The sequence below is a fragment of the Capra hircus genome, chromosome 13 (assembly GCF_001704415.2).
Source record: "Capra hircus breed San Clemente chromosome 13, ASM170441v1, whole genome shotgun sequence".
In the NCBI taxonomy this organism is placed as follows: domain Eukaryota; kingdom Metazoa; phylum Chordata; class Mammalia; order Artiodactyla; family Bovidae; genus Capra; species Capra hircus.
Window position 1 is genome coordinate 75329805 of NC_030820.1, and position 27456 is coordinate 75357260.

The following is a 27456-nucleotide window of genomic DNA, read 5'->3' on the forward strand; positions in this document are numbered from 1 at the left end:
GTATTCTCACCTGAAGAATTCCATGGACAGAAGAGCCTGGCGGGCTACAGACCATGGGATCGTACTTTGACTATTTGTTCCCGGTGTGCATTCATTACTTATAAAAACAAATTGTTTTTCTTCAATTGTGTGATTCTGCAAAAGTAAAAACACACTAACAAACAGCCAAGCCAACTCTGTGGTGTCCTGAGAGAAGACAAGCCAGCTTATACATATGACGGACAAAAATCTCACTGCCTTAAGGCTCCAGCCACAAGAGAAACAGCCATCACAATGAAACGTTTTAAGGGCACTTCCTTGGCAGTCAGCGGTTAAGACAAAGTTTTCACTGCAGGGGGCACAGGTTCCATCTCTGATCCGGGAACTAAGATCCTGCATGCCATGAGTCATGCCCCTCCCCCCCCCCGAAAAAAGTTTTAAAACAAAAATACAAGCACTTCTTTTTAAGCTTAAAAAAAAAAAAAATGAACTCCTTTATTCAAAAGACAAAGGCAATGGTATTTCAGGAGGCACAAGATAATGGCTCCTTCAAAGGAACAATATCTTTAGACAAGACACCGGGGCAGATGTTCTTATCAATCAGTAAAGCAGAGATCTTCCTCACCTCATTCACTCTTAAACAAAATCAAGACAACATCTGGAAAACCAGGGTACCCAGCCCTGCATCCACATCCTCAAAGAACACCTGGCATCCAAAGTCTTGCCTTCTGCTGGTGACAGCAACAGTGGAAGAATAAACTAGAGGCAAGTTTTCAGGTCTGAGGACGTTTCATCATCGGCATCTCTGACGGGGCATTGAGGCATCGAGGCACATTTTGTCACTAACAGTACGACTAACTGCTGAGTTTGTTGAGCCCAAAGCAAACACCATGCAAGAGACAGGAGGAGAGAAGGTTCCCAGAAAAAGCAAAAAGGAGTCGAGGTACAGGAAAGAAAGACCCCACCCCACCCCACCCCCATCCCACCACGTGCCACAAGCGCATTCTTATTCAGGACTCATCTTATCTACTGCCCGAGAGGCACAGAAGGAGCCAGAACCATCCGCCTAACTTGGCTCCTTATTTTAGAGCAGAGAGAAGGGGCCCAGACAGCAAGTGAGGCCCAGTGTGTCAGCAAGCAGGGCCTTCCCCCACATTACGCTGTAAAATAAATCATAACAGTATCCAACTGGTACTCAATCAGTGGGCTGGCTATATTTTTCATTGTACTTGTTTCTTTGGTCTAAAAAGTGATGGGTGGGTTGGTTTATTTACTAACTTACTTTCTTGTTTATCTATTTTAATTTGCTTCCGGGACTTTAGCTCCCTGAAGTGAAGTGAAGTGAAGTTGCTCAGTCATGTCCGACTCTTCACGAACCCATGGACTACAGCCTACCAAGCTCCTCCATCCATGGGATTTTCCAAGCAAGAGTACTAGAGTGGGTTGCCATTTCCTTCTCCAGGGGATCTTCCGACCCAGGGATCGAACCCGGGTCTCCCACATTGTAGACAGACGCTTTACCGTCTGAGCCACCAGGGAAGGTCCCTGAGCAGGGATCAAACCCTTGCCCTTGGCAGTGAAAGCACAGTCCTAGACACTGCACCTTCAGGAAATCCCCAAACAGAGGTTTTTAATGAAACTGATGGTCAATGTTTAAAACCTAGAAGAGTTCATATTAAAAACCTGGATTTCTGTTTTCTTGAAAATTCAGGGTTGGACAGCACAAGTTCAATGGATGGGAACTGCTTCCTTGAAAAACACACTTTGCGCTTCATTCCACTGCCATCCAAATCCTCACCTGACCCTTGACCCCTACAGCTGGGCCAACTAACCCTGCAGCACTAAGCGGTAAGAGCCCACGAAAGTGAAAATACACCCTGTCCTGCAGCACTGCAGTTCATGCGTCTTGGTTAAAAACACAAGCTACACACGGCAGACAGACCCAAATCTAAAGGCCAAACTCAACCACAAACCACGTGTGATCCTGGGTAGGAAACTATTTATCTGCGCAATGGTGCTACTACCTTACCTTGAAGGTCACTATATATTTTTTTAAAGTTTTCAAACACAGAGAGTAAAATTCACTTTTTGGAGAATACATCAATTTTAACACATGCGCAGACGCAAGTAACCACCAGGACAAACAGAATGCAGAACAATTCCATCTACCAAAGAATCCCTTTGTGATGTATAGTCAAACCCTCCCCAACTCCAGGCAATAACTGATCTTTTTTCCATCTGTATCAGTTCAGTTCAGTTCAGTTGCTCAGTCGTGTCTGACTCTTTGCGACCCCATGAATCGCAGCACGCCAGGCCTCTCTGTCCATCACCAACCCCCGGGGTTCACTCAGACTCACGGCCATTGAGTCAGTGATGGCATCCAGCCATCTCATCCTCTGTCGTCCCCTTCTCCTCCTGCCCCCAATCCCTCCCAGCATCAGAGTCTTTTCCAATGAGTCAACTCTTCTCATGAGGTGGCCAAAGTACTGGAGTTTCAGCTTTAGCATCATTCCTTCCAAAGAAATCCCAGAGCTGATCTCCTTCAGAATGGACTGGTTGGATCTCCTTGCAGTCCAAGGGAGTTTTGCCTTTTCTAGTTTTTGGTTTTGTTTTGCTTTTTAATGAAACACTATTTTGTTAGCTAGAATAATGTCATTATTATCCCTGGCACTCTCACTTCTCTCTGCTCAAAGTAGTTACGGGGATGCCAGACATCAAGTGCCATGAAAATTATTATTTCCCTCCACTTTCTGATTTTTCTACCCATTCACAGCACTTTCCACCAGGCCCTATCTGATCCTCTTGGCACTGAATAACTGAAATCCCAGCCCCAAAACTGCCAACATTGCCAATGCTTTTGTTTCCACTGACATGAAGCCTATGTCCCAGGAATGGAAGGGGCTGGCAGGGAGCTTCTGCAAAGAGAGCCTGGGACTCCGCTGTGCCCACCACTGATACACACACCAGGAGAAAACCTTTCTCTCCCACCGCATGACTCAAGTCAAACAGAAAGACCCAGAGCATTGCACAGATACCCAAGGACAGCCTCGTTTAGGGAAGGAGCTAGTCCTGCCACGCACGACTGGCAATTAGGAAGGGTGACTGTGAAAACGCCTCCGTACAGCTTTCTTTTTGAGGGTGTGGAGGAGAGTGTGAGAAACCAAACCACGCTGCTGAGAATGGGAGTGATCCCCAGGGGGCGCAGATGGGTCCTCATGTGCTCAAATGAGTTCCCACCAGCCAACCTGAGGGGAAGCCCCTCAAGCCACTGCCCAGGCTGTCCCGTCACTTCTGGGCCGGACGAGCAGGTGACGGGGGTGAACACGGCCTCGGCCTCCGTGGGGACAGAGACGCACCCCAGCCCCACCACCTCTGCCTCCGCAATCCCAGTCCCTGGGGCACCCCCTCCAGACCTCAGCTCCTCCATCTGAAAATGGCATCTCAGGACAAGATGAGCCCAGAGGGCACTGACCACCAGAGGCTGTGAATTCAGGCCGGAGCATCACTCCACACAGGTGGCTTCCCCTCCCTCCCTGCTGCTGCTGCCAAGTCGCTTCAGTCGTGTCCGACTCTGTGCGACCCCATAGACGGCAGCCCACCAGGCTCCGCCGTCCCGGGATTCTCCAGGCAAGAACACTGGAGTGGGTTGCCATTTCCTTCTCCAATTCAGGAAAGTGAAATGTGAAAGTAAAGTCGCTCAGTCGTGTCCGACTCTTCGCAACCCCATGGACTGCAGCCCACCAGGCTCCTCGGCCCATGGGATTTTCCAGGCAAGAGAACTGGAGTGGAGTGCCATTGCCCTCCCTCCCTAAAACCTGGTGTATTCAAAGGGCTCCGGATCATACACCCTGGGCGCTGCTTTCTGCTTGTCGCCGGCTCCTTTCTCAGTCTCCTCTGCTCACTTTTCCTAAGGTCTACATGCGCAAATGGGCTACCCTGATGGCAAAGAACCACAATGCAGGAGACTCAGGTTCGATCCCTGGGTCGGGAAGATACCCTGGAGAAGGAAACGGCAACCCACTCCAGTGTTCTTGCCTGGAAAATCCCATGGACAGAGGAGCCTGGGGGACTACAGTCCACGGGGTTGCGAAGAGTCAGATATGACTGAGCAACTAAACAACGACACGTGCGGGTGGCTCGGGCCTCTCACTCTCCTTATCCTCTGGGCCAGCGTCTCTGAACCTCAGCACTACCGCCGTCGCGGCTGGATAATTCTCTGTCGTGGGGACTGTTCTGTGCACTGCAGAAAGTCTAGCAGCATCCCCGGTCGGCAGCCACATGCCAGCAGGGTCCCTCATTCCCCACTTCCCCTAAGTTATGAGACCTACTGCTTTGAATCCAATCCCATGAATGAATCAATATTCTCAGAATTACACGTTCTGCCCTGACCTGGCCTGATCCAGGCCTCCACCTGCCCTCATGTCCTCTCCACCTAGGAATCTAGCAGGCATCTCAAACTTACGAAATCGAAAACTGAACCCTTGGCTCCTATTTCTCCTGCTGTAACCAAATCTGTCAACCCGGGCACGACCCAGCAAATCTCCGTTGTGGGGCCCGCTCTAGATACTGGTAGCAACAGCCTCCCCAGCGAGCTGCAACAACTGAAAAATGTCTCCAGACTTTGCCAAGTGTCCCCTGGGACAAGGGGGGAGCTTGCCTGGTGAAGAATGGCTGACACAGGCTAATTCCCAACGCAGCACTCAGAGGGGTCCTTCTACAATGCCCGGGCACATCACTCCTCTGCCCAGAGGGCCCCACCTCAAAGTCCACAAGGTCACTGGGTTTTCTGACCTCAACGCCTCACCTCCGCCCCTTCACCCACTGGGACGTGTCACTGGGCTTCCTGACCATTGCTACAACACACCAAGTTCAGACTGATCTGAAGGCCTTGACATTCCTCTTCCTTCTAGAATGTTCTTCCTCCTAATCCTGGCATGGTTAGCTTCTCTTGTCATACAAACCCTTGACAGGACATCACCTCCCCAGAGGCTTCCCCTAACCACTGCCTCTTGCTCCCCGCCGCCATCCTGCCCAGCTCTCCCGTTATCAAAGGAATGCCTTTTACGACGTGACCTGTCTTGGGCTTTTTTTCGGTTTGATTATTATTTCTCCCTCTGTACAACCTAGCTCCACAAGAGAGCAAGGCCTACACTCACCAGTCTCTGCCCGAGGCCTAAAACAGTACACAGCACAAAGCAGATCCTCAATCAAAATCTGGGCTCATGATGCAATGAATTAATAAAATAACTTCACAGTTGAGTGTTTAGCATTCCTGGTGCCAAGTTTTGTTAAACACTTTGACCTGAGAGAATGCTTTTGAAAGAATCTACTGAGACTCAGTAAGTTTTTTAAAAAAAAGTAAATACTGATTCATAAAACAATAGATACTATGTGTATACATATAACTTTAAATATACATGTTTACACACGTAAGAACTGGGTTGCTGTGGTCAAGGGCAAGTAAGGTGGTAAACACTGGCCTGAAGTATTTCAAAATAAAACAGCCTTGCAATTCAATAAGTCCCGAGCAATCCTGTGCCAGTTCCCTTCTACTGATCTCTCTTCATCTCCTTCCGCTGTACCTTTTCAATATTTTGCACAGAGAAAAGAGTGGTTCAAGAACCACACACCAGGACTTCCCTGGTGGTGCAGTGGTTAAGACTCCATGCTTCTAATGAGGGGGGCATGGGTTCGACCCCTGGTCGGAGAACTAGGATCCCACACGGCCAAAAACAAATAAAAATACCAACCTTAAAAAAAAAAGAACCACACCCTAAAGAGGACATTTTAACTTGCAGAAATATGCACAGCTGCCACAGAAAGAAGCTTCCCAAAATTTCAACTGACCCAGGTTAAGATTCAGGATGCTTCCCGTGGCGGGTGTCTTGTCCGTTTTCGTGGTGACTGGCGTTGATACTTGAGGAGAGAAAGGTTTTGGGCTGCCGGATAAACTCCCCGCTTGTCCTGTCTTGGTGGAGGCTGGTGAAGCTGAAAAAGCAGGTTACTTGTTAAAAGACAGATTTACAAATAAAGGAACATATAAAGCTTGTAGGTATAGGGCAGAGAAGAGAGTACAGAAACTGTATTTGATTTCAACCAGACCCCCAGAGCACCATGGAGGGGTTGGAGCGGGAAGGGGCTGGCCATTTATTTCGAGCAAAGAGCTTTAACCCAATGTTAAACTGTTAAAGCCACGAAGGAAAAAGGCCACCCCAGTCATTCTATTAAACACAAAGCTCTAAGACAAATCGGCTAAGCTGCCACTGAAATTGGTTTGGCCCATTCACGGGTGTAAATCTCAAAATAAAGAGCGATTAAACCGGCCCCCACCACAGTCCAGATGCAGAGGCCAGAGCCAGGCTTACAAATGGCATGTCATCCGTTTGTGGGAGACACAGGGGCCGTGCGCACAGCCACTGCACCTGCCCTGGGGGCCAACTTGACCCGCTGGGGGCTCGTGGGCTTCCCATTTCAAAGGTCCTGCGATGCTGAACGAAGCCAAACTCCACACCAGATGGAGTGAGGGAGTGGCTGGTCAATTATCTGCCTCCTTACTGGGTTTCAAACTTTTATAGGACAGAGTCATACCTATGCCCGAGTCTTTTAAAAAGAAGTCAAAATTCCCTACTTACTGCTCCCCTGAGCCCTGTCCACTGGGTGGCGGGAGGCAGGACAGAAACCAAACCATTTAACAAAACAAAGCGTACGAATGGGCCAACTGGAACCTGCCAAGGATCTCTGAGATACCGCCCCTTTGCAGCAATGGCTCTATATTACTGGGCTGTCCTGTTACTATAAACATGTGACAGGGACGTTCCTGGTGGTCCAGTGGCTAAGACTCTGGGCTCTCAGTGCAGGTGGCCCAGGTTCTATCCCTGGCAGGGCACTAGATCTCAGGTGCCTCAACTAAAGATCCTGAATGCCGCAACTAAGACTCAGCGCAGCTGAAATAAAGAAACATTAAAAAACACACAAACAACGTGTGACAGGCAACCAAATGATTGTGCAGCCCCTCAGACGCACAGCAAACCTCAAGAAAGCTGTGGATGGCAACAGGTTTAGAATGGAGACATCCCAGGGACTTCACACGTGCTTAGACACGCGGGTGGGTTCTTGCCTTGGTTTCCTTATCTGCCAAACAGGGATCCTCAGAGTGAGCATTTAATGGATTTAACTCTACACTAGGTTCAGCCAGTCAACCTCCATGAGGCAGCCCCAGCTCCAGGCCAAGACCTGCCAATGCTATTTTTAACACAACACAGTGGGAACAACTTTAGAGGTAGGGAGCAATGGATCCAAACACAGATCAGGAGCCAGGAGCGAAGTTCAAATCCCAACTCTACGGCTGACACACTATGTGACTTTGGGCAGGTGACTTAATGTCTCTGAATCTCCTTTCCTGATGGCTACAAGAAGGGACACTGATAATACAAAAGGATCCATAAAACAACCCAACTTGGGGACTTACCTGGTGGTCCAGTGGCTAAGCCTCCATGCCGCAAGGCAGGGGGCCTGGGTTCGATCCCTGGTCAGGAAACTAGATCCCACATTCCACAACTAAGAGTTCCCGAGCTGTAACTAAAGATTCCACACGCCGCAATTAAAAGACCCCCAGTGCTGCAAACGAAGGCCGGCGCAGGCAAATAAGTGAAGTTTTTTTCAAGTCACTTAAAAAAACAACCAAAAATAAATTCATCAATTACCTAAACAGTGCCTGGTTTCTATTAAGTACTATATTATCGGCGCACTCAGCGCAGGCGACGGCAACCAGCGCACTTAGCACGGCCGAGGGGAGCTACCCCACATCCAAGATCAGGGGCAAAAGCCAGGAGGACCCCATGCCCAAGGGATGGCGGCCAAGAGGAGTTACCCCACGTCCGAGGTCAAGGGCAGCAGCCGAGAGTGCCAGGCTGCGACGGCGCAGGAACAGCCGAGAGGAGCTACCCCAGTCGGAGGTCAGGGGCGGCAGCCAGGAGGAGCTCCCCCACGTCCGAGGTCAGGGGCGACGGCCGGGAGGAGCTACACCGAGTCCGAGGCCAAGGGTGGCAGCCGAGAGAAGCTACCCCGCATCCGAGGTTAGGGGCGGCGACCGAGAGGACTACCCCGCATCCGAGGCCAGGGGTGGCGGCGGGGAGGAGTTACTCCGCGCCCGAGGCCAGGGGCGGCAGCAGAGAGGAGCTACCCCGCGTCCGAGGCCAGGGGCGGCAGCAGAGAGGAGCTACCCCGCGTCCGAGGCCAGGGGCGGCAGCAGAGAGGAGCTACCCCGCGTCCGAGGCCAGGGGCGGCAGCAGAGAGGAGCTACCCCGCGTCCGAGGCCAGGGGCGGCGCCCAGGAGGAGCAACCTCACGTCCAAGGAGCGGTGGCTGCGCGGGCGCAGGAGGGCCTAGAGGAGCTATTGCATGTTCAAGGTCAGGAGGGGCGGTGGTGAGGAGACACCCCTAGTCCAAAGTAAGGAGCAGCGGCTGCCCTTTGCTGGAGCAGCCGTGAAGAGATACTCCAAGCCCAAGGTAACAGAAACCCAAGAAAGACGTTGCAAGAGGGCATCAGAGGGCAGACACACTGAAACCATACTCACAGAAAACTAGTCAATCTAATCACACTAGGACCACAGCCCTGTCAAACTCAATGAAACTAAGCCATACTGTGTGGGGCCACCCAAGACGGGAGGGTCATGGTGGAGAGGTCTGACAGAATATAGTCTACTGGAGAAGGAAATGGCAAACCACTTCAGTATTCTTGCCTTGAGAACCCCATGAATAGTATGAAAAGGCAAAATGATAGGATACTGAAAGAGGAACTCGCCAGGTCAGTAGGTGCCCAATACGCTACTGGCGATCAGTGGAGAAATAACTCCAGAAAAAATGAAGGGATGGAGCCAGAGCAAAAACAATACCCAGTTGTGGATGTGACTGGTGATAGAAGCAAGGTCTGATGCTGTAAAGAGCAATACTGCATAGGAACCTGGAATGTCAGGTCCATGAATCAAGGCAAAGTGGAAGTGGTCAAACAAGAGATGGCAAGAGTGAACGTCGACATTCTAGGAATCAGCGAACTAAAATGGACTGGAATGGGTGAATTTAACTCATATGACCATTATATCTACTACTGTGGGCAGGAATCCCTTAGAAGAAATGGAATAGCCATCTTAGTCAACAAAAGAGTCCGAAATGCAGTACTTGGATGCAATCTCAAAAATGACAGAATGATCTCTGTTTGTTTCCAAGGCAAACCATTCAGTATCACAGTAATCCAAGTCTATGCGCCAACCAGTAACGCTGAATAAGCTGAAGTTGAACGGTCCTATGAAGACCTACAAGACCTTTTAGAACTAACACCCCCAAAAGATGTCCTTTTCATTATAGGGGACTGGAATGCAAAAGTAGGAAGTCAAGAAACACCTGGAGTAACAGGCAAATTTGGCCTTGGAATACGGAATGAAGCAGGGCAAAGACTAATAGAGTTTTGCCAAGAAAATGCACTGGTCATAGCAAACACCCTCTCTTCCAACAACACAAGAGAAGACTCTACACATGGACATCACCAGATGGTCAACACCGAAATCAGACTGATTATATCCCTTGCAGCCAAAGATGGAGAAGCTCTATACAGTCAACAAAAACAAGACCAGGAGCTGACTGTGGCTCAGATCATGAACTCCTTATTGCCAAATTCAGACTGAAATTGAAGAAAGTAGGGAAAACCAGTAGACCATTCAAGTATGACCTAAATCAAATCCCTTATGATTATACAGTGGAAGTGAGAAATAGATTTAAGGGACTAGATCTGATAGATAGAGTGCCTGATGAACTATGGATGGAGGTTCATGACACTGTACAGGAGACAGGGATCAAGACCATCCCCATGGAAAAGAAATGCAAAAAAGCAAAATGGCTGTCTGGGGAGTCCTTACAAATAGCTGGGAAAAGAAAAGAAGCAAAAAGCAAAGGAGAAAAGGAAAGATATAAGCATCTGAATGCAGAATTCCAAAGAATAGCAAGGAGAGATAAAAAAGCCTTCCTCAGTGATCAGTGCAAAGAAATAGAGGAAAACAACAGAATGGGAAAGACTAGAGATCTCTTCAAGAAAATCAGAGATACCAAGGGAACATTTCATGCAAAGATGGGCTCGATAAAGGACAGGAATGGTATGAACCTAACAGAAGCAGAAGATATTAAGAAGACATGGCAAGAATACACAGAAGAACTGTACGAAAAAGAGCTTCACGACCAAGATAATCACAATGGTGTGATCACTCACCTAGAGCCAGACATCCTGGAATGTGAAGTCAAGTGGGCATTAGAAAGCATCACTACGAACAAAGCTAGTGGAGGTGATGGAGTTCCAGTTGAGCTATTTCAAATCCTGAAAGATGATGCTGTGAAAGTGCTGCACTCAGTATGCCAGCAAATATGGAAAACTCAGCAGTGGCCACAGGACTGGAAAAGGTCAGTTTTCATTCCAATCCCAAAGAAAGGCAATGCCAAAGAATGCTCAAACTACCACACAATTGCACTCATCTCACATGCTAATAAAGTAATGTTCAAAATTCTCTAAGCCAGGCTTCAGCAATACGTGAACTGTGAACTTCCAGATGTTCAAGCTGGTTTCAGAAAAGGCAGAGGAACCAGAGACCAAACTGCCAACATCCGCTGGATCATGGAAAAAGCAAGACAGTTCCAGAAAAACATCTATTTCTGCTTTATTGACTATGCCAAAGCCTTTGACTGTGTGGATCACAATAAATTGTGGAAAATTCTTCAAGAGATGGGAATACCAGACCACCTGACCTGCCTCTTGAGAAACCTATATGCAGGTCAGGAAGCAACAGTTAGAACTGGACATGGAACAACAGGCTGGTTCCAAATAGGAAAAGGAGTACGTCAAGGCTGTCTATTGTCACCTTGCTTATTTAACTTATATGCTGAGTACATCATGAGAAACACTGGGCTGGAAGAAGCACAAGCTGGAATCAAGATTGCCAGGAGAAATATCAATAACCTCAGATATGCAGATGACACCACCCTTATGGCAGAAAGTGAAGAGGAACTAAAAAGGCTCTTGATGAAAGTGAAAGTGGAGAGTGAAAAAGCTGGCTTAAAGCTCAACATTCAGAAAACGAAGATCATGGCATCTGGTCCGTTCACTTCATGGGAAATAGATGGGGAAACAGTGGAAACAGTGTCAGACTTTTATTTTTTTCGGCTCCAAAATCACTGCAGATAGTGACTGCAGCCATGAAATTAAAAGACACTTACTCCTTGGAAGGAAAGTTATGACCAATCTAGACAGCATATTCAAAAGCAGAGACATTACTTTGCCAACAAAGGTCCGTGTAGTAAAGGGTATGGTTTTTCCAGCGGTCATGTATGGAAGTGAGAGTTGGACTGTGAAGAAAGCTGAGTGCCAAAGAATTGATGCTTTTGAACTGTGGTGTTGGAGAAGACTCTTGAGAGTCCCTTGGACTGCAAGGAGATCCAACCAGTCCATTCTAAAGGAGATCAGCCCTGGGATTTCTTTGGAAGGAATGATGCTAAAGCTGAAACTCCAGTACTTTGGCCACCTCATGCGAAGAGTTGACTCACTGGAAAAGACTCTGATACTGGGAGGGATTGGGGGCAGGAGGAGAAGGGGATAACAGGGGATGAGATGGCTGGATGGCATCACTGACTCAATGGACATGAGTCTGAGTGAACTCCGGGGGTTGGTGAGGGACAGGGAGGCCTGGCCTGCTGCGATTTATGGGGTCGCAAAGAGTCAGACACGACTGAGCGACTGAACTGAACTGATTAGTATCATATTATTTCCCCATTAACCTCCAGGGTTTTGGTTTCAATCATCTAACCTGTGATTCTCAGCCAGGAGTGACTCTGCCCTCCAAGGAGCAGTGGGCAATGTCTATAAACATTTTTGTTTGTCACAGCTGGGGAGGGGTGTGCTCTGGAGTCTAATAGGTAGAGACCAGGGATGCTGCTAAACATCCTGTGATGCATAGCACAGTACACCCCCTCAGAACAAATAATTATCTTTGGCCTCAAATGTTAACAGTGCTAAGGTTGATAAATCCATATAGGAATGAAGGAAGTGTGTCTCCAGGAAACCTTCACCTCATTTGCAAGTAAGGTGAGGATGCCGGAATGAGATAAGTAAATACATGCCAACTGGTGCTTAGCAAGTGCTCAATAAACATTTGACATTATCTTGAGATTTTTAAGTTGTTTAAAAATATAATCAGTTTTACTGGAAGGATTAAATGCCCTGCCCCAGCACCTGGCAGACAACATCCTCTCCGATAATGACCCTGATTCCCACTTGTTCTCTAACTGTAGGCACTTGAACAAGCAGAAATGCTTATCACACAAAGAAGTAAGAATAAAGAAGTGAAGTGAAGTGAAGTCACTCAGTCGGGTCCAGCTCTTTGCGACCCCACGGACTGTAGCCTATCAGGCTCCTCCCTCCATGGGATTCTCCAGGCAAGAGTACTGGAGTGGGTTGCCATTTTCTTCTCCAGGGGATCTTCCCAACCCAGGGATTGAACCCAGGTCTCCCATATTCCAGGCAGACGCTTTAACCTCTGAGCTACCAGGGAAGCCCCAAGAATAAAGAAAGATAAAGGCATTTCAAAAGATGTAAGTAGTACCAACAAAATCTTCAGCATTAGGACTTTTAAATTATGATTATTCATTCATGTACGTCCTGTTTCCAAAAGAGATGAGCAGTGGCTGAAAACATCAAGGAAGTGTGTTCCCTCCACAAGGGCTAAAGTCAGAGCCTTTTTAGTTGTACTCCCTTAAGTAAGCGAGGGAGCTGTGAGGTCTCTAGAGAGGGTCTTACACTCTAGAAGTTCTGCTTCTGGCTGCAGGCAACTCTGACAGGAACTCTAACCCCAAAGGGTAGCAGGAACCAAAAGCCTACAGAAGTGTGGGGTCACACAGAGAACTCAAGCAAGTAGAGTCCGCATTTCCCTTCTTAACAGATCAAGTTACAAAAGTAAGCAGCAGCAGCTGGTAGGCAGTCTAGCAGAGCCCTTCCCGACTGAGGGCCTGCTGCAGGGAATTTACCAAGAACACAGGGGGAGTCATTAGTTTTATAATTGTGTGTGTGTGTGTGTATATATATATTCATGGAGTTAAAAAATAGTAATTGGAAAAATGAGCCTTTAATTTCACAAAGTTTCCTTTGTTAATAAAACTTAAGTATTGAAGATTTAAGAAACATGTCTAAACCATGCCTCACCCAAACTTCAGCAAGGCCTCTACACACCACTTCGAAAATATAGCCCACTTGCTTGGGGCTGGTGCATGGGGATGACCCAGAGAGATGTTGTGGGGAGGGAGGTGGGAGGGGGGTTCATTTTTGGGAAAGCATGTAAGATTTAAAGATTTTAAAATTTAAAAAATAAAAAAAAATTTAAAAAAAAGAAAGAAAATATAGCCCAATCTTCCCACTTATCTCCACCCCCATCTCCAGGGCTATCACCCTAGTCCGTGAATTCTGAACAGGGGTAATGTGGGCCCCAAAAATAGATTTTAGGGCCTGAAAAAAAAATCTTACTCTTTATATATATAAAGCCCATTCACAGTAATGTAATGGGACATATAATACTTTCAAAATTCATGAGGGTCCACTCTTAGATACAGAGCCTAAAGAACTGAAAACTTGCATTCAAACAATGCCTCAAGGCAGCCCTATTCAGCCCAAAGATGGAAACAACGCAAACATCCATCAACAGACAAGCCATGGTGCAAAAGAATGAAGTTCGGATGCGCACTGCAATGTGGGTGAAAACATCACACGAAGTGAAAGAAGCCAGACACAAAGGTCACGTTTTACAGGATTTCACTAAAATGAAATATCCGGAATGGGCACATTCATACAAATAGAATGCAGCCTGGTGGCTGGCGGGGCTGGGCTGAGAGAAGGATGGGGTGGGGGAGGCGAAGGGATGACGAGGGGTGGCTTGGTAGATATAGGATTTGATTCTGCAGTGACAGAAAAGTTTTGGATCGAGGTAACAGTGGTGACTGCACAATATCACAGTGTTGTGACTGCACGAAATACCGCTGAACTGTTGGCTTTGAAATGATCAATCTTCTGTTATGTGATTCTCACCTCCACTTAAAAAATTCACGGGAGGACAATTAGGAAGAAAGTGTCAAAAAAGGCTCCTTAGGGGGTGATAATCAATGGGGGGGGGGGGAAGGTTGGGAAACACTGCCCTTACCTACCATTTCCACAGAGACCCTGTAAAAGCTTCCCACTACTGGTCCCCCAACTGCCTGCCACAGCACCCCTCTCCCGGGGCACCTCCACCTAGCAGCTGTGAGGCACCTAAAACAAGGAAAGGGACGTCCTGCCGGCCAGCATAAAAGCCAAGGACCTTTCCTCGGCTCTTTCTGGAACCTCCAGCCATGTGGCCTTTTGTGCTTAGCCCTTCCAGATCAAGTCTGCTCCTACCTCAAACCTTTCCACTTGGAATTTCCCAGGAAAGACACCCTTCCCCCTACCCACCACTCCCACTCAAATCATACTGACTGGCAGTCTTCTACATTTGGGTCCAACACCACCTCCTTGAAGCCCTCCCTGCTGGCCCCACCTAAGGTGGCCCCAGCGCCCCTTCTGCCTTGAGAATACCAGCTCTACAAGTGCAGGCTCCTTGCCGGCCTCTGACACTGCCAGGCACCTGAGACGCCAGAATGAGTCGATATGTGAGATGATTAATTGAAGAATCAGGCCTCCATTTCTCTTCTCGTGACTGGTCACAATAAGCAATAACAAAATGATAATGACAAGCAAAATGAAACCTCTCTCATACACAGGTGCCAAGGTACACCATCTCCTTGATATTCCGCAGCTACTGAAGGCGTTCTGAGTGATTAAGCATCCAAGGGAGAAACATGGATAAGCAGCCCACAGAAAAAAATACAAAAGCTCAAGAAGCACATTTAGAGAGAAACTTGAGTTGGATATAAATAAACGTAAACCCAGCTAAAGAGGCACAGAGATAAATAGATACAGTCTGTCTATTTATAGGCTCTATCCTACAGCCTTTCCATATGCATGGTACACTTGTTACAAAAAATAACACCTCGGGCCTTCCCTGGTGGTCCAGGGACTCTGTGTTCCCAGTGCAAGGGGCCTGGGTTTGATCCCTGGTCAGCCTACTAGATCCCACATGCCTCAACTAAGAGTTCCCATATGGCAATTAAAAAAAAATCCCGCATGCCACAACAAAGACTGAAGGTCTAGTGTGCTGCAGCTAAAACCTGATGCAGTCAAATAAATAAATATTTTAAAAAATAAAAATGAAACATACAGGGCATGCAGGGAAATTCCCTGGCAGTCCAGTGGTGAAGACTCTGCATTTTCATTGCCAAACGCCTGGGTTGGATCACAAGTCACACAGTACAGCCAAAAAAGAAAACGTGTGGAAAAAAGAGATAAAATCAAGTGTACACAAATGCCCCCATATGTGTAAATACTTTCCAAAAGCAGTCCTACATCCTTAAATGAATGCATACTTTTTTTTTTTCCTATCAGCACATTCTATAGCCATAGAAACTTTGGAGAAAAACTGGAGCCCAGAATTCAAGGATTACCAAAAAAAAAAAACCTTTAGTTTTTTCTTATATACCTTCCCCACCTGCTCTAATATTGCCTGGGTTTCATTCTGTTTTAATTCTAACCATGTGCGTTTAGTTGTTTCATCACTTAAAAAAGTCAACTAGAGGCATTTAGATTATGGACCATTTTGCTCTTTTTAAAATGCTTTTACTATGCTTTGTTGGTGGTGGAAGCATTAAAACGGGTGTAAAAATTTACTTATTAATATAAAAAATGTAAGGAAGTGAGAGGAATTCAGTATGATGCCAGTAACATTCAATAGATATCTTCTTGAAGACTTTTATTCATGACCATCTAGAGAAACACGTAAAATACTAAGGTGGCCAAAACATCTTCAGCACTGGGGGTTAGAAAGTGAGAAAGGACTCTCTCTCTCCCTCTCTCTCTGTATATATTTATATATAGTTGACATTAAGAAAACAAGTTGATATATCTGTTTAAAACATCTGCATTCATATGATTTCATAAAATCTACCTACTGTTGATAATGAGAACTGTTGCTGATGTTCAGTCACTAAGTCGTGTCCAACTCTTTTCAACCCCATGGACTGTAGCCCTCCAGAGTCCTCTGTCCACGGGATTTCCCAGGCAAAGGATACTGGAGTGGGTTGCCATTTCCTTCTCCAGGGGATCTTCCTGACCCAGGGATCAAACCTGTGTCTCCTGCATTGGCAGGCAGATTCTTTACCACTGATCCACCAGAGAAGCCCAATAATAAGTTCCTGCAAATAAGATGATGTCAAAGACACAATGCCAAATTGAAAGAAGGAAAAAGTTCAGTATGATGCCATTCTATCACACACACAAAAATAATTTTTATTATAGACATCATCAATGTGATTATACACATTAAAAATCTGAAGGACCACCCAATTCTTAGTAGCTGTCACCTCTCAGGATGGAATAATGGACAATTTATTCTACAATGTTAAAATTTCAAAGGAATATTTTATATTTGGGGGAAATGATGAAATGTAAATATTGAAGAGATTCAAACCTGAAAGCTAACCAAAGTTTTATTGGTGCTGAAAATCAAAAGCATGGTACCTAAATCTATGATTCCCGATGAGGACTGGAGATGACCACGCCCCTCCCACAGGGGGTGTGTGACAATGTCTGGAGAGGTTCTGACCACGGCAGGGGTGTAGACTGGCATCAAATGGGTGGAGGTCAGGGATACTGCAGGGCACAGGACAGCCCCACCACACAGAACCATCTGGCCCAAAATGTCAGTAGTGCTGGGGTTGAGAAACCCCGTTTTAAATCACTCTAGACATTTTCAAAAGCAGAAAGACATTTGGAAATGCTCGTTTCAATTATGCCTTCAAATGGATGCCAATCCTTTTATAAAGCCATAAATCTTGCCCAAAGGAAGACCTAATTGCCTTTGAAGTCACAAATAATTTAATCAGATAATCTACTTTGATGTACAATTCACGAGTGCCGGCTAAAACACATCATTTATTATCTACATTCACAAAACCCCCAGCCTGTGCTAAGTGCCCTTTTGACTACATGAAATACAAGCTGTAGAATTAAATTAGAAAAAAGGGGCCCTTTCCTCCCACGCACCCCAGCACTCTGGGTGGGGTAGCCAGTGGAGGAGTTATGATTCATGCTTCAGCTCCTCTACTTACAGAACTTTGGAAGCAACCTATACATTCAAAGGGCTGCTGGCACCTTGCACCACTCTTGGTGGCTTGTACAAAGGACCTACATAGCACAGAATCACTGGGTGATCCAGTACAGGACAGAAATGCTGTTCTGAATGGTTATTGAGTAACATGGAAAAGTGGTCAGAACACAGTTTTATTTTTCTCAGTTCAGCTTCAGTCACTCTGTCGTGCCCCACTCTTTGGGACCCCGTGGGCTGTGGCTCGCCAGGCCCCTCTGTCCATTGAATTCCCCAGGCAAGAATACCAGAGTGGGCAGCCATTCCCTTCTCCAGGGGATCTTTCCAACCCAAGGATCGAACTAGGGTCTCCCACATCGCAGGCAGATTCTTTACCATCTGAGCCACCAGGGAAGCCCATTCAGAATCCAAGGTTAAATAGGTCTACACTAAAGAGGTGGTCCACGAAGCACTTAGTTCACCGGTGCATTTGATGCAGCCTACAGTTTTCTTCACTTGTCTTGGTTTCTAAGATCCCACAGCATGTGCGATCTTAAATCCCAGCAAGGACTGAACCATGCCCCCTGTGCTGGGACAGCAGAGTCTTTAATCACTAGACCACCAGGGAAGTCCCTCTGAGCTATTTTTAAAAATTGGAGATAACGTGTTAAAGCTGGGGTAGTCTGCATTTTAAAAAATATTTGGGATTTCTCTTTAACAACACAGAAACGTGGCAACACTGAGCCAACCTTCCCACTTGGCTAGAACCAGCAAGGGGAGAGGGCCACCAGTGACTTTAAAAAAGCACAGGTCTCTAGCTCAGCACACACATACAGGAAGAGTCAGTACTGCTTTGAGAAGCGTTACAGACACAGCACCCATGAGTGGTTAAATGGTCATGAAGACAAGCAGATTTCTGCTTCAGTTCAGTCCCTATCACTTCCAATCCTCACTTATTTCTGTATCTGCCTGATCCCTCAAAGTACTTGAGTTTTCAACTTGGCATATGATTGTGTCAACTAACATAGAAATAAAGCTCAGGACGGGGAATTCTCTAGAAGTCCAGTGCTTAGGACTCCTCATGTTCACTGCCAAGGTTCAATCCCTGGTCGAGGAAACTAGGATCCAGCATGCTGTGTGGTGCAGCCAAAAAAGAAAAAGTTCAGGAAACAATCTCTAAGGGCTGACTGTGGAGGGTGGGATTATCCCTGACTTTAGTTTTTGTAACTAACCACTGCTTTATGACAAATAGGTATTGATTTCACAGGGCAAAGTGTATACGAAACCATATTCCTTTCTCCCTGGAGTAACCCATGAGGAGCTGCAAGACCAAAGAACCACCATTAGCCCAGAGGCTGGTGAAAGCCAGGCCCCAGGATTCTTACTCTGTGTGTGTGAAGTCGCTCAGTCGTGTCCGACTCTTTGCGACCCCATGGACTGTAGCCTACCAGGCTCCTCCCTCCGTGGGATTCTCCAGGCAAGAGTACTGGAGTGGGTTGCCATTTCCTTCTCCAGGGGATCTTCCCGACCCAGGGATTGAACCCAGGTCTCCAGCATTCCAGGCAGATGCTTTAACCTCTGAGCCACCAGGGATTCTTACTTTAATACATATTAATTGTAATTTTCTATGTATAATTTCAATATGCATATAAAATGCAACAGGATCCTGCAAGCAAAATACTGGCAAGGCATCAGTTCTGGCCAGGAGGTCTAGAGAGAGGAAGCAGACAAAGCACGGAGAATATAAACTACTCTGACCCGTAACATGACAAGATTCCAGGAGTGAACAGCTTCTGGCTGACCGAAGTGCTCCTCGAAGACTAAAACCAGCCCTGAGGATTACAGACACATGATTCTGAGCTCCTCAATGCCCTAAACAAAAGGAGATTTCTAAACTCTTGTGAAATTTTTATCTAATAATTTATTTCAAGGTGTATGTTTATGCTGCACACTATAAATTTTTCCCTGCTGAAGCAAATAAGGTTTTGCAATCCTATGACAGGCTACTATTTTAATACAATCTTAGATAAAACACAGTCTTGTCTCAGTTATATTCTCAACGATTGTGGGGGCATTTCAACAAACATCCATGTCTTCTTCCACTACATGCTATTATCACTGCCAGCAGCAGAGGGCAGTGGCATGCAGGGAAAAGAAAGCCAGTCTCAAAATCTGGCTGTGGAACTCCCTCATTCTCAGAGACCTCAATTTGCCTTCTGTAAGAGGAGAGTGACTCAGAGTTTCTCTTAGTCTGTACCACATATTGGCAAACCAACCCATGTTGCCTGCAAGCTAAGAAGGGTGCTGTTCTTCTTGTTTCATCACTAAGTCGTGTCCAACTCTTTTTTTGACCCCATGGACTGTAGCTCGCCAGGCTCCTCTGTCCATGGGATTTCCCAGGCAAGAATACTAGAGTGGGTTGACATTTCCTTCTCCAGGGGATCTGCCCCACCTGGAATTGAACTTGCATCTCCTGCAATGCAGGCAGATTCATTACTGCTGAGTCACTTGGGAAGCCAAGAAGGGTATTTACCATTTTTAAGTGGTTTAGGGGAGAAAAAAAGGAGTCACAGCTCCTGAAAACGTAACAATCATATGGAATTCAAATTTCAGCGTCACAGTCACATACTTACTGCCTATGGCTATTTTAGTAACACAAACAAGGTGTTGAGTAATTGCAGAGTTGACAAGAGACCTACAAAGCCTAAAATATTTACCATCTGGCTCCAGAAAGGGGGCAGTTTCTAAGACTAAAAAGATTTTTAATACCTTCTCTTCCTACACTACTCATTGGCTGCCTAACTAATGATCAGCAAAATAACCCAGACACATACTAGCAAGCAGATTATGTTTCAGAAACAGATTTTAAATTCTACTGAAATGGGGCATCTGCTAACTCACCACCTCAAAAGTCACTCAAATAATGAGGAACTCTGTCAGGAATTCTGGCATCATTTCAACCTCTGCCCTCTCGAGGGATGAGAGAAGTTTAATTAAACCCACAATATGTGTTCCTCATACTCCTCTGAACTGTGGTTCCTGAAATATGGTGTAGAAACATCCACAGTGGTTCACGGACCAACATGTTTTACTGTACAAGCTATGTGCTAATTTCATGTACTTTAGGGGGAAAAAAAAAGCAAGCAATTTAAACACCTGAGCTTGTGTATTTTATTTAGCTTCACATGAAGCTAAATTGTGGGTCTAATATATAAGAATGTAATAAAACAGGTGGTATGCACATTATAGCAAAAAAAAAAAAATCATGGTGATGAAAAGTTCAGTTCAGTTCAATCACCCAGTCATGTCCAACTCTGCGACCCCATGAATCACAGCATGCCAGGCCTCCCTGTCCATCACCAACTCCCGGAGTTCACCCAAACTCATGTGCATCGAGTCGGTGATGCCATCCAGCCATCTCATCCTCTGTCGTCCCCTTCTCCTCCTGCCCCCGATCCCTCCCAGCATCAGGGTCTTTTCCAATGAGTCAACTCTTCGCATGAGGTGGCCAAAGTATTGGAGTTTCAGCCTCAGCATCAGTCCTTCCAATGAACACCCAGGACTGGTCTCCTTTAGGATGGACTGGTCGGATCTCCTTGCAGTCCAAGGGACTCTCAAGAGTCTTCTCCAACACCACAGTTCAAAAGCATCAAGATGGACAGAGGTACGTGACATTGTACAGGAGACAGGGATCAAGACCATCCCCATGGAAAAGAAATGCAAAAAAGCAAAACGGATGTCTGAGGAGGCCTTACAAATAGCTGGGAAAAGAAGAGAAGCCAAAAGCAAAGGAGAAAAAGAAAGATATTCCCATATGAATGCAGAGTATCAAAGAATAGCAAGGAGAGATAAGAAAGCCTTCCTCAGCGATCAATGCAAAGAAATAGAGGGAAACAATAGAATGAGAAAGGCTATAGAGGAAACAATAGAATGGGAAAGGCTAGAGATCTCTTCAAGAAAATTAGAGATACCAAGGGAATATTTCATGCAAAGATGGGCTCGATAAAGGACAGGAATGGTATGGACCTAACAGAAGCAGAAGATATTAAGAAGACGTGGCAAGAATACACAGAAGAACTCTACAAAAAAGAGCTTCACAACCAAGATAATCACAATGGTGTGATCACTCACCTAGAGCCAGACATCCTGGAATGTGAAGTCAAGTGGGCATTAGAAAGCATCACTACGAACAAAGCTAGTGGAGATGATGGAATTCCAGTGGAGCTATTTCAAATCCTGAAAGATGATGCTGTGAAAGTGCTGCATTCAATATGCCAGCAAATATGGAAAACTCAGCAGTGGCCAGAGGACTCTAAAAGGTCAGTTTTCATTCCAATCCCAAAGAAAGGCAATGCCAAAGAATGCTCAAACTACCGCACAATTGCACTCATCTCACATGCTAGTAAAGTAACGCTCAAAATTCTCCAAGCCAGGCTTCAGCAATACGTGAACCGTAAACCTCCAGATGTTCAAGCTGGTTTTAGAAAAGGCAGAGGAACCAGAGATCAAATTGCCAACATCTGCCGGATCATCAAAAAAGCAAGAGAGTTCCAGAAAAACATCTATTTCTGTTTTATTAAGTATGCCAAAGCCTTTGACTATGTGGATCACAATAAACTGGAAAATTCTTCAAGAGATGGGAATATCAGACCACCTGACCGCCTCTTGAGAAACCTATATGCAAGTCCAGAAGCAACAGTTAGAACTGGACATGGAACAACAGGCTGGTTCCAAATAGGAAAAGGAGTACGTCAAGGCTGTATATTGTCACCCTGCTTATTTAACTTATATGCAGAGCACATCATGAGAAACGCTGGACTGGAAGAAACACAAGCTGGAATCAAGATTGCCAGGAGAAATATCAATAACCTCAGACAATCTCAGATATAAAAAGTTCAGGCAACAGTAATTCATGAGATTGCTGCCCATTAAAACGCTTTCTCAAGCAGTAGGATTTCAATAGGAACTCAGAGGCTGAGGAGATTGTGTGATTATACACCATATGTTGTTAACTTGGCTTAAATGAAATCATGTCATGGAATAAAAGGATGCCTTTAAGGACTCTGGTCAGAAACAAGGGGGCAAAGAGCAAGTTTTTTTTTCTGAAGCTATGTCAACAGAAATTATGTCATCCCAGAACAAAGCTCCTAAACTCAACCTTGAATCCGTCAACCACGTGGCTGGATCAGAACTGAAGAAGAGACTGCAGCCTTCACTCTGAAGAATCAAAAGCTGTTGGTGATTAACTCTGCTCCACCTAGAGCCATTCAGAGAGCAGCTATAAGCAGTACTTGAAAATGAGCAGCCACCCAGAAAGAAGCCATAGCGTGAACCAAAATGAGTGGAAATCTTTTGAATTCACCATTGACTAAGGCTTCATCATTTATCTTCTGGGGATATTGATGTTCTCTTAACTGATGCCTGCTCCTCTTTTTTTTTTTTTTTTTTTGCGGGGGGGAGGAGGGTGCCGTGCAGCTTGTGGAATCTTAGTTCCCCAACAAGGGATTGAACCCAGGCCCCAGCAGTGAGACCTTGCAGTCCTGGACCACCAGGAAATCCCCGATGCCTGCTCCCTAAAGAGTTCTGTGTGAAGGAAAGAAGGGAAAGAGGAAAGGAGGGAGGTAGGGAGAGGGGGTAGGGAAAGGCTATCTAAGGGTAATGCTCTGGCCAGAAGTCTAAATACTGGTGGTCCAACCTGTGGATGTGCTATATTCATTCTGGCAAATATCTTAAGACAGTTTGAGCTGAACTTTCATTACTGGAGAGTCTACATAAAAAGGCAGATTCCGCATTTCTCTATAAGAATGTTAAAACGTGGAAACCCTAAGTCCACATTTCTGGGCAGCAACCATGGGCTGAAACCCTTGAGAATGGGGCATGTGCCCTGAGGTTCACCAACAGTCTCCTCAGCCCAGAGCCTGCAGGCTGCCTGCGTTCATCATCACGTTTATGTAAAGCTTTTTTATTTTTTAGCTATGCCTCTCAAAGAACAAGAGCGAGCAAACAGTAAAGGCCACGTTTCAAGAAAAATGACAGTAAACCCATTTCCTTGAGAAAACCATAAAGTTCTCACAGGTTTTATTTTTTTTAATATTTATTTATTTAGCTGCACCAGGTCTCGGTTGCGGCGTTTGGGATCTAGTTCCCTGACCAGGGATCAAACCTGGGTCCCGTGCTTTGGGAGCTCAGAGTCCCAGCCACTGGACCACCTGGGAAGCCCCCTCATAGGTTTTTAACATGCAACTGAATTATGTCTGGATAGAAAAGAATTCAATTTAAGTCATCCTGGCTTTTGTTATACTCAGCCAGCACCCCTCCTTTACAACACCTCTCCGGATCCGTATCAGCATGGGATGAATGACTATCAGGATAAATAACAGAGCAGCCAACATTTTTGTAGCACTTATTATCTTAGGTACTATCTAAACCCCTTATGTATATCGGTTCATTAATCCTCACAAGAAACACTGAGGCAGGGCCTATCATTATGGCTGTGTTACAGGAGGGGAAACCAAGGCATGGGAGGGTCAGGCGCCTTGCCTAAAGCCACAGAGCTAGTAAATGACAGAGATGGGACCTGATCTGAGACCAGCACCCTCCTCCTTCACCACAAGATGCAACGTGACTGGTAGACGGAGCGGGGCGCGGGGAGGAGTGGGCTGGGACCATTCAAGAAGTGGGAGCACTCTGCTCTCTCTCGGGAGAGAAGATTCTTGTTTCCCTTACATGTTTCTCTAATATTTGAGCCTTCAGTAATGCGAGTATCTGGTTTTGATCGAAAAATACTGTTTCCGTTCAAACGAAATTCTTGAGAAAGAAAAAAAGCAATTGCAGGAAGTTGTGATTCATCTCCGAGGCATTTGAACTGAACTCTGAAGGATTTCTGGCCACCTCTGCCCACTTCTAGGAATGACCTCCAGCTGGCCTTTGGGGAACGCTTTTCTCATTTGTGGGGCCATGCTGCAGTCCACGGGGTCGCAAAGAGGCAGACACGACGTAGCAACTGAACGACGGCAGCAAGAATCCCAATGGGTTTACTCACTTAGAGTTGAAAATCGGCTCCACTGGGATGAGATCCCCCCACCCAGCTCCCTCTGACTGTGATGCTCACCAGGTAGGCAGGGCCAGACAGGTGTCCCCCAGATGAGAACCCCTGTGTCGCAGGGACCCCCTGCACCCTCTCTCCCCGGGGCTGACCTGTGCTCTTGTCCAGGAAGTCCATGGACTCTTCACTGGCGCTGAAGTGGCTGGACGTGGCCTTCTTCTCAGCGTCCTGCTCCACGTCGGAGCCCGTGTGCACGGAGGAGTTTGTACTCATGGGGGAGCGAGGCATGTCGGACAAGGAGATCCTGCGGCCTGCGCCCCCGCTCAGCATCGGCTTGCTCATCAGGATCTTAGGCGATGCCGTCATGTCAAAGCTGAGCTTGACCTTCTCCTGCTTGTCCATCTTGGCGGCACCAGCACCGGGGTTGGAGGGGTCGAGCAGCATTTGGTACTGGCTGTTGGGCGTGTAGGGTGTCCTGAATGGAGAGTAATTAAAAACTCCGAACTTCCGGCGGATGTTCTCCACGTAAACCTCCATCTCTTGCATTGCACTGTTGAAGATGCTTTTAGTCTTTTTCACAGAAAAAGGAATTTCTTTAGACATGAGGTAGCAATTATTTATTGGAACCCAGGCCCTGGGAGCACAAAAGAGAAAGGGAGTTTAAATCAGCCTTGGTCGTTTCCAAGATTTTTAAATCTTTTTTTTTTTTTTTTTTTTTTTCAAATTTGATTGTGCAAGAACACTTAAGTTGAGATCTGCCCTCTTAACAAATGTACTCTCTTAACAAGTGTATCATACATTACTGCTGTGTCAACGGAAAAACAGCACAGCCTAAAAGTTGAGAATTATGTTTTATTTGGCAGACAAAATTGAGGACTTTAGCCCTGGACGCAGCCTCTCAGATCACGCTGAGAGACTGCTCCAAAGAAGCAAGGGAGGAGTCAGGATACACAGGAGTTCTTTTGCAACAAAGACCAGGTAGCCAGAACTTCAAAAGATTCCTATTAAAGAAAAACCAGACAGCTTGTGTTAAGGAATTCAGCATTTTTCTCAGTCTAGGGAGATGCAACAGTCTGGGTTCACTGAAATCTTTCCTCTGACATGCACCTTAGCTATCTGGGGCTTTCTCAGCCTGAGTCCCCTCAGGGTGCACCGCTGGGGGGTGGCTGCAGCAGCTGAGCACTTGGCAGCTAGGTACCCACTTGTCTCCATCCTAAGCTCCCTCAGGGTTCATCATCTGGGTGTCTGTACTGGCTTGATGGCAGTACCGTCCTTTGTCTACTGATAGAGCAGGCAACATTTTTCAATAGCTAGCTGTAGGTATATGCCAGCTCTCTAAAGCTTATTCAGGCTGTTTAACTGAAACTTTCTATCTGTTAATCAGTAGCCACCCTTTTTCCCCAGTCCCCAGCCCCTGGCAACCACCACTCTACTCGGTGATTTTATGAACCTATCTCAGATACCTCCTACAATTGGAATCATGCAGTATTGGTGGAAAGGGCTTATTCCACTTTGCCCAAAGTCCTTCTGGTACAGCCGCGATGCTTCATCTTTCTTAAGACAGAACAGTATCCACTGTGTGCAGAGACCACATTTACTCCATCCATTCATCTCTCGATGGCCACCTAGGTTGTTTCCAGAATGGTGTTTTTTCTTTTTTTCCTTAACGCAAACCAAATTATCCTGGTGGAATTACCAAGATTCTTAAACACATATTCCATTTTTTAAAAATTACTTGGTTTGAATGGTTAATTAACAATCCTCTTAACAGCCATGTTCTGTCACAAGGACGGAATGCGAACAAGACACTCAGCTACATTAAAAGGCTCAATAGCTTAGTCAGTTTAATCCATTAAAAAAATAATAAATTCCCTCTGCCTCTGGGTTGGTAGAGTAAGAAAACAGTCTGGATCCTAGACCACACCTCCGAGAAGATAATTATTGCCCAAATCTCACTCTCATGCACTCAGACATAAAGAGGTTTCTTTTCTCTTTTAAAAATGCGATTCTCCACGGGACTAGAAGGAACGGACTAGAAAACCACAACCCTAAAAAGCGTTCTGAATGTGAGATAATTCACATGGATAAAAATGGGAAAACAGCCTATTAGCTTTGAGGTATGAGCTCTTCAACTCTTGATTCAGGCTAGTTCTATCTTCCTACCATCAGCCCTCACATCCTAGTGTGCTCTGCAGAAATCCACTAGAACGTGAGCTGCTTTTCTGGAATCAGCCACCCAAGTGAAGGCAGGCAGGAGATGGAAACAAAACCACCATGCTCTGGGGAAGGCAAGAGTAGATATAAGAGCATTCGGGGTGTGCCTTTGCGATACCTCATGCCCCTAGCCTCAACCCAGTGTGTAGATGGGAATCTGGTAGGAATCAGCATTTCCAAGGAGACCTCAGGGATTTCATAGACCATAAACTCAAGTCAGGTACAAAGCCATGGGGAGCAACACTTAGTGGGGACAGTGGGTGGGAAACTCACACCCGGTCTAATGCAAGGACCCCCTACTCAGGTGCTATCAGAGTGCCTTGGGAATGTGGACCCAACACCAAGTCTTCCAAAATTTTAAAGTAGAAAATATAAACTTTCTATCTTCTCTTTTCCCCAAATGTTAAGAGCATCTCCTTCCTATTTTTTAAGAGGAAACCACCAGGGAGAAACAAAGCCTGGCCATGGGGCAGAGTCCAGGGTACAGGCTGGCTACCCACAGCTCACAGCTCTTGGTGATGCTAGGTCACGATGCATATGAACACGGAACCCCTCAAAATACCCACCCGCACCCTCAGAGTGCTAGAAACTACCCGCTTCTCATCCGCTCCCACTTACTGCTGTCATTCTGCAGAGGACCGAGGAGCCAAAGGTGCAGCCAGGCAGAACGAGGGCTGGGCAGGAGCCAAATGCCCCCAGGGCCAGCGTCTGCGGGGCCTCCAGAGCTTTCAGCCGAGTGGGCAGGAGTTGGGACCAAAATGGGGCTCTGAGGAGCAGCGGGGAGCTCCAGGCGGCCCCAACAGCTGAGGCCCCTTCACTGGGCCAGCCTCCACTCTGTTGGTGAGGTGGAAGATGAGCCCCTACCTGGAGGGATACTGGGGAGACGCATCTGACCGGTACCCTGCACCCCCAGGAGCTGACCAGCCACAGTCACTGGGGTTGTACCCTCTCCCATTTTTGTCTTGCATTGGTGCCCTAAGTTCCA

General features: G+C 46.4%; 1 protein-coding gene across 17 annotated transcripts in view; it reads right to left on the bottom strand.

Annotated features, from left to right (window-relative positions):
• The window catches only part of ZMYND8 (zinc finger MYND-type containing 8), a 124385-nt gene that overhangs the window by 33544 nt on the left and 63385 nt on the right, over positions 1-27456 (bottom strand). For 14 of the 17 annotated variants that reach the window (XM_018057986.1, XM_018057978.1, XM_018057975.1 and 11 more), the window contains 2 exons: positions 24410-24891; positions 5827-5967 (listed from right to left, as the gene is read on the bottom strand). In XM_018057986.1, coding sequence (XP_017913475.1) covers positions 5827-5967; positions 24410-24891 — 623 coding nt within the window. The remainder of the gene's footprint in view (positions 1-5826; positions 5968-24409; positions 24892-27456) is intronic. The other 3 variants (XM_018057984.1, XM_018057985.1, XM_018057977.1) reach the window with 1 other exon arrangement.